The following is a 7,582-nucleotide window of genomic DNA, read 5'->3' on the forward strand; positions in this document are numbered from 1 at the left end:
CACCCTTCTGTGACATGCCTTGTGATACTAGGGCTGGACCCTGTAAACATTTCTCCTTTGCCAGTTAGTACAATGTTAGCATTATAAGTAGAGGGGTACTGGAAGGTCACCGCAGAAGGAAGGGCTCTTCCTGATCCTCGTGTGCCTTTTCTTGCTTCTTCAGCATGTAGCACCCAGAGAACTGCAAGACACCCAGTGTGGCTCATCACACAGAAAGTTTCAGTGCACTGCCACTGGTGGTTTCTCAGCAAGTTCTGCCAGCCTCCCAACAGGTGGCTTCCCAGGGAGTTTCACTAACACTCTTAGCAGTTGGTTTCCTGCTTGCCCTATCTGACCTGTGGCAATTCAGTGAACTTCTCCACAATCCAGTGGACTACAGTCATACTCTCTTAGTCTGTTCTTGCTGCTATAACAAAATACCGCAAGGCTGGTTATTTTTCTCACAGTTCTGAAGGCTGGTAAGTCCAAGATCAGAGTCCTGACAAATTCCATATCTGGTGAGGGTCTGTTTCATAGATGATGTTTTCTCGTGTCATTCTTACATCGTGGAAAAGGCAGAAGAGACAAATGCTGTGTCCTCATATAGCAGAAGAGATGTAAGGGCCAGGCAGTTCTCGGAAGCCTCTTTTATGAGCATTAATCCCATTCATGAGGTCAGAGCCTTCATGACTTAATTACTCCCCAAAAGGCTTCACTTCTTAATAATATCACCTTGGGGTTTAAGTTCCAATATATGAGTTTTAAGGGATACACACATTCAAACCATAGCACTCCCTATGCCAAGGTCTGAATCTCGGTCTTGGTGGGTGGGGCTTCTTCCAGATTCGTTCCTTCCTTGGGTGTTCTGCCTTAGCCTGCAGGTAGTGGCTGCTTCCAATATCCACCATTTCTGTGTTCTTTACAGTTCTCCTTACCATTTAGCACCTTATCTACTGTCACTGGTTAATAATTTTTTATATTAAACTTTCCTTGTTCAATTTAGTGTATGGTTTGTGTCTCCTGACTGGACTCTGATCTTACCAAAAAGAAGTGACTCAACAGAAAGCCAATTCTCACGGTCTACTCCTCCCACCCCTACAGATCAGCATGTTCTGGGGGCCAATCATGAAGTCACCCCAGAAGAAGAATGCTCACACACCAAAATAATTGCAGGTTGTTAATTAATAATTAGCAAAATTCTGGGAATTATATGTGGAAATGAGTTCTAAGGGTGCTAGATCAAAACTGGAAAGAAAAAACAAAACTTCATATTGGGCTGAATCAATCAATATGGGTCTACTTACCAGAGATTCTAGATCTACTAGGATAACTCAAGGATGAAAGTAGTTCTAATAGCTTACTTGGTTAGTTGGCTAAAAACTGGACTCAATTGTGACTCACCTTAAATGAAGTTGAGATGCAAAAAATCCATTTGCAAGGACTCTAAAGATACATGGACATACTAATGATTGATGTATACTTTTCCACTAGTTGGTTTGACAATGAGAATGGGCTTTCCCGTGTACATTATATGGCAGACATTTTCCATAGCTTGAATTACCTAAAGGTGCCATTCCAGGTTTTTGATGAAAATGTAATTAAAGCATGTGCTGAAATAAAAGTACTTCAGGAATAATACTGTAGTGACGAATACTTCATGAAAACTATTTGCCAGATTTCTAAGTATATTAAGCTAAACAAGATGCCTGTTGGAGAAAGAACAAGTAAAATTAACAGTTGTGTGATAAGTAATGTCTTTTTGGTGCACTTTCAAAAATGGAGAAAGTAAATGATGTGAAGAGTAGGCAACAATTTATTTCTCAAGTCATATAGTTCTAATTCTTTGCTTTCAACAAAATTAGAAAACCTATGAGCTAGGAGCTGATACATGATAAAAATATTTTTTGTCAGTAGATCATCATGTAGCATTTAGTATGTACTTGGAAAAATTTCAACAAATTGAGTGACACTGGCATAGCAAAATTCTTCCATTCCTATATACTTATTTATGTCAGCAAGTTGTCTCGGTGCTTACATGTATATTAATGTGCCAGTAATATCAAAATAAGACAATATCAAATTAATATCAAGCTAGAATATCAACATAAGGCAGGTGCCTTCCAAGAGTCAGGAAGCAGGATCTGCCTGGCCAGGTAAGGGTTACAGCTGGAACTGGCATGGAAAAATAGGAATGAATTGTTGAATTGTTGTTGAACCCTCTCTCATTCTAGCAATGTCATATTACTCCATAAATACATGAACTAGTTATTAAAAATCAGCCCCATCCATATTACTAAGAAATGAAACTGCAATTAAATTTGGTTTTTAATGTTTAATGATTATCAACATTTATAATATATTTATGCTGTTTTGGTCAATTGCGTGCAAGTAATAATTATAATAACTCAATCCAGAAGAATATTTTTAACACTTAGAGATAAAATTTAAAATTCCAGTTGATATAATGGTAGCTATGTTATGTATATTAAATATATGTTATGTATATACTGTTATATTCTGCCTACCTACAAATACATGCATTCTGAATTACTATCTTGGTTAAATACTCCTGTCTTCCCCCTCCTCCACTCCCACCAAGTACAAAACAACGTGTTCAATTTCATAGGCCAACAGCTTCCACATAGTGTTGGAAAAAGGGTTTGCCCAACCAAAGAGCTGTAAGCTGTTTAGTGTGCCACGGCAAGTTAATCGAACTATTCTGGAGCTTGGTTTTCTCATCAGCAAGACAGAACTTTGGAGTAGATAATCTTTAATGTCAAGGCGTGGTAGGGCATGCAGTTCACCCCTTACTTTACCAGTGAGACGAGTGACGAGCAGCCTTCTGCAGACTTAGGATGTGCACTCAAGCCGCTTGACTTCAGGTCCGGGGTTTCAAGACTCATTTCTAATCCTTCATTCTGGCCGACTTTGAGTGACTTTGATTCATTTCACTTGATGGGGTAGTAAAGGAGAGATGGTGAGGCAATGAGGTGAGCAGTAGGGAAGAACTTTCCTGGCAGAGCAATTATCATAAAGAAAGGCCTAAAAGGAGGACAGATGTTGGCTTATCTGAAGAACTAAAAGAGAGGCAACGTGACTGTAGTATAGCGAGTGAGGGGGATACAGGAGGAGACGGGCTGGAGAGGTGGCCAGGGGTGGTGTCATATATGACCTTTTGGTAATGTTAATGAGTTTGGATCCTTTTCAAAGTGAGACGAGAAGCCATTGAAAGGTTCCAAGTAGGAAAGTGTCATGATGTGGTATTTGCTCTGTCTAACCTCTGTCAGTGCTTTATGTCCAATATTTTTATCTTTAGTGCATGCCACATCATCTGCAACATAGTAGACCCTCAAAAAATCTGAGGAATGAATAAGTGAATAAATGTGTAAAACAATCAGTGTATGAGGGGTCTTCACAAAGTTCATAGAAAGATTCATATTGCCTTGGGTTATCTGTCCCCCCAAACCTTGGCTGCCCCCCACCCTGTGACAGTGTCAAGAGGTTGGGAAATCCTATTATGGTAATTGAAAGGTGGGGCCTTGAACGGGTGATTAGAATGCAGGACCGTGCCGTAGTGAATGGATTAAAAATGGTGGTCATGGGCATGCTTTCGAGGGCTTTCAAAGAAGAGTGAATGAGGAAGTTAGTCTCTCTGCTCTCTCTGCTTCCACCATCTTGCAATGTGAGGGGTCATTGTCACCACCACCAGATATGTTCCTTGGACTTTGGACTTCCCAGCCTCAGAAACTGTCAGCAATAAATTTCGTTTTCTTTATAAAATACCCAGTTCCTTATATTTTGTTATAAGCAACAGAAACAGACTAATATGGTTTCTCTGCAACTAGGTTTGGTGCTGTTCTCTGTTTTTTCTTTTGCTTAATTTATTGCAGGGTCTCTCAACCACAGCACTTCTAACATTTGGGCCACATAATTCTTTGTTGTTGGGGGGCTCTCCTACGCACTGTGGGATGTTTAGTGGTACCCAGGAGAAGCCAATGTCACCGCCACCACCCCCAGTTGTGACAACCAAATCTGTCTCTAGACATTGACATAATTATCTCTGGTGGAGGAGTGCTGATACAACTATATCATAGATAGGAAATTTGTAGGGTTTTATTCTGTACAATCCATAAGATACAGCTTAGAAAACCTCTATTTTTTTTTTTTTTCCTTTGGAGTCCCTCCCTGGTTAATATGCAACTGGTTCTTTTTTTTGCTTATGGTCTCTCAGGGTTCTCCACCTTAGCACTATTGTTTGGGGCCAGATAATTCTTTGATATGTGGGGCAGTCCGTAGGATGTAGGGTGTTTAGCAACCTCTACCCACTAGATGCCAATAGTTCCTCACCCCTCTACCCAAAGTTGTAACAACCGTTACTGTCTTCAGATATTGTCAAAGGTCTCCTGGGTAGAAAAGTACCCCTAGTTAAGAACCATTGTTTTATCTCTACTTACCTTTCCCCATACACTGGCTCTTCTTTTCAGCCTTGTCTTATAGAAGAAAGGCACACTTTTCTTTTCTTACTCATAGACACTGAGTGATAGTTGTTGTTGTTATTGTTATTTAGACATGATTGAGTAGGTTACTAATGAATATTAGAAATTATGAGATTAAGCACCTGGTATATGTCACTCAAAAATGTTAACCATTGTTATTAATTCTATCATGAGATATTGAGGCCTATATATAAAACCTTTAAAAGCAGACTTTAAACCTCTAATACCTATGCCTAGAGTGTTTATCACTTTTTTTCCTCTTAATTTCTGACTTCTTTGTGGTCACAACTAAGGCAAGCTGGGGAAAAGTTGCATGAATTTTTCTCTTTATTTTGCCAGAAATGTTAAGGCTTATCTAATTCCAACGTTTTCATGAATACTGAATTTTGGAGTTTACTTAGAGTGATTGTGGGGATTTTTGTTTGCCATTGTGAGATGTATATTGCTTCTAAGTAAGGCATAAGAGATAGAATTATAAACAAAATCAGAGTTCTACTAAAATTGGTTCCTATGGCAAGAGTGACATCTGATTTTTTGATTCTCCCCAGTAGATAAGATATATTTTTCTTTCACATTCACTTTTCCCCCTGATGTGTGTGTATATATGGTTTTGACCTTTTCAGGAGAAATTGAATTAAAAATTAAAAATAAAATATGATGAAAAGCAAAGAATAGAAAGAAACCTGCCAGTCACATTACAAAAATTATTTAAAAATGCCAAATGCATTTCTGGTCATTAAAAAGGGTTTCTGTGTTCAATTTATTGCACAAGGGTGCAATTTTCCCTAGATTAGATATTAAGATGTTAATACAAGCCTTGGGTACACAATTTTAGTTATAGGATCACAGAATTTTGGAGGTGAAGGAGACCCTCAAATTTTTTAATATAACCATCCCATTTTATGAGTGGAGAAATTGAGACCTAGGGAAGACAAGTGACCTCCCTGGAATCTCTAACCAATGTTAGTGACAGAATTCATGTAAGGATATGATTCCCAGAGAGTCAGACACGTGTTCTCTGGGTTACATCTATCTGATAATATAGAACTGTAGAATCATCTAGAAGATTTAGCACTTATTTTCTAATGAACTAAAAAACAAAAAAATCAGGAATGACAGTGGAGATATGTTTAGGGATCACTGTGGCACCAACCACTGGGGGTGCTGAGGAGAGAATATTTTGACTGGAATAAGCTTAATGAAAACTATGTATGCTGCAATTCAGCACAACAAATTTTAAGCAAAAATAGCACCATCGCTGCCTTCTACCAAGTCTTTAAGACAGATTGACATGGCAGGCTATAAAAGAAACAAGATTTTACCAACACATAACATTTAATTTTCCCCACAAAGTATCTCACACTCTCATTTTTAAAAACTTTTTTTAAAAATTAAGGAACATACACAACACTGAAAGCTTAGAGTTATTTAAGAATCGGTTGTGTGTTCAAACTGCCAGTATGTTTCCAATAACTTCCTTATGTACCTTGAATACGGTATATGTTCAACATGCCTTAAATCTTCCTGTAGCTGGTACAACTTTTCAATGTAAACAAAACTAAAAGATCTTGGGATTTTCTCAAGATTTTTCTGGTCTTTTTTCTGTGTCCCTTGTTTGTTTCTGGAAGTTGTATCACTTGGCCATCGCTACAAGATCTTCTGGGACACTCTGATTTGCTCTTTCCAGAATTTGAATCAATTCATTGGCAATCTCTGAATTATCTTGAGTGATAAGGGAAATTGATGTTCCGGTCTTTCCTGCTCTTCCAGTACGCCCTACTCTGTGGATATATTCTTCAGTGATTTTTGGGAAATCATAATTATATACGTGTGTGATATCGTTAACATCAAGGCCTCGGGATGCTAAATCAGTTGTAATCAGTATCTTCACTTTTCCACTTGTAAAGTCTTCTAATGCGTCCTCTCGATCACATTGCTCTTTGTCAACATGTATCGTATAACTTCGTATAATGTATGCTATACGAAGTTATGCGCATTAAGTAGGACAATGTTTTGCCTGTGCCAGTTTGGGCAACTCCTATAAGATCTACTCCTTTTAAGGCAATGGGCCATGCCTGTGCCTGAATTGGTGTTGGTTTATGAAAACCCGCCCTTGTTATGCTTTTCATAAGTTCTGGATACGCATAGAAAGCGTCCTCAAATTCACAAGCTGGATTAGGGATGGGACGCTTCTCACCATCTTTCAAGTCATCACACATTACATTGTAATTTTCTTTCCTCCACGTGTCTGCCTGTTCTTTAGACATGGAGCTTGTAGCTTTGGATTCTGTGTAAAAGTCTTTCTTAATTGGTGGTAAATCTGCCCATTTTCTTTTCTCCCAGGCCACGGCTTCTGCCTTAATACGATCCCAATCAATCAATGGCGGAGCTTCTCTGACAACGTTAACTGTGCTTACGTCTCTCCCAACAGGAGGTTGGGACGCAGCATTATCCACATCCGATTCTGAACGGTACCTTTCTTGTCTTTTAATAAGAGTATCTATAGCTGCCTTGGCCTTTGCTTTTTGGCCTTTGCTGCCAAAAATTTTCACTACTGCTTCTGAATCCCTGCTTATTATCTGTATTGTAGTGTTTGTCGAATGCTGTAGGTCTTTTATTTTTGACCCACCACGACCAATGACTGAGCCAACCAGATGGTTCTCCAGTCTAAAGCAGAGTGGTGGTTCATGGGAGCCTGTGGCTCTAGGCCCCAAACCGCCTGAGGGGCCACTCCCACTGCTGCCTCTGCCACCTCTGCCATCGCAGCTGGCCCCAGGAGCTCCTGGACTATGCTCTGCCCTCTTCCACTCCAGGACCCGGGACATTGTGGGGTGGTGGTAGTGTCGGTGCCAGCTTCTGGCCTACATACGGTTAGGAGATGGGAGAAGGTCAGGTCTGCGGCCTCCCACTCTGCAGGCTTTGAAGTGGCTGTTACCTAAGCAACCAATGTTTGAGGCTGCAGAGGGGAGGGGCGTTGAATGCCTGACCAATCACGGGGCCAGGGCTAGTGTGATGTAAGCAGGCGTCTGTGATGTACATTTAAAGAGGCACTCCCTCTCAGGGGCTGACCCTGCCAGCAATTACAGGACCCTGCGAGGGCGCCTTCC

At 40.0% G+C, this 7,582-nt stretch overlaps 1 protein-coding gene across 1 annotated transcript; it reads right to left on the minus strand.

Annotated features, from left to right (window-relative positions):
• Positions 1–6,418: 6,418 nt before the first annotated feature.
• LOC103608783 (probable ATP-dependent RNA helicase DDX53) lies at positions 6,419–7,300 on the minus strand. Its single transcript, XM_008593181.1, has one exon. It carries the CDS (start codon positions 7,298–7,300, stop codon positions 6,419–6,421), a length of 882 nt encoding a protein of 293 aa, XP_008591403.1.
• Positions 7,301–7,582: the final 282 nt, after the last annotated feature.

This window comes from Galeopterus variegatus, unplaced genomic scaffold (assembly GCF_000696425.1).
Source record: "Galeopterus variegatus unplaced genomic scaffold, G_variegatus-3.0.2 Scaffold8842, whole genome shotgun sequence".
Taxonomy (NCBI): Eukaryota; Metazoa; Chordata; class Mammalia; order Dermoptera; family Cynocephalidae; genus Galeopterus; species Galeopterus variegatus.

Bases quoted from the DNA above. Each gene is read 5' to 3' on its own strand.
- LOC103608783 (XM_008593181.1), bottom strand. From the start codon at position 7,300: ATGTCCCGGGTCCTGGAGTGGAAGAGGGCAGAGCATAGTCCAGGAGCT.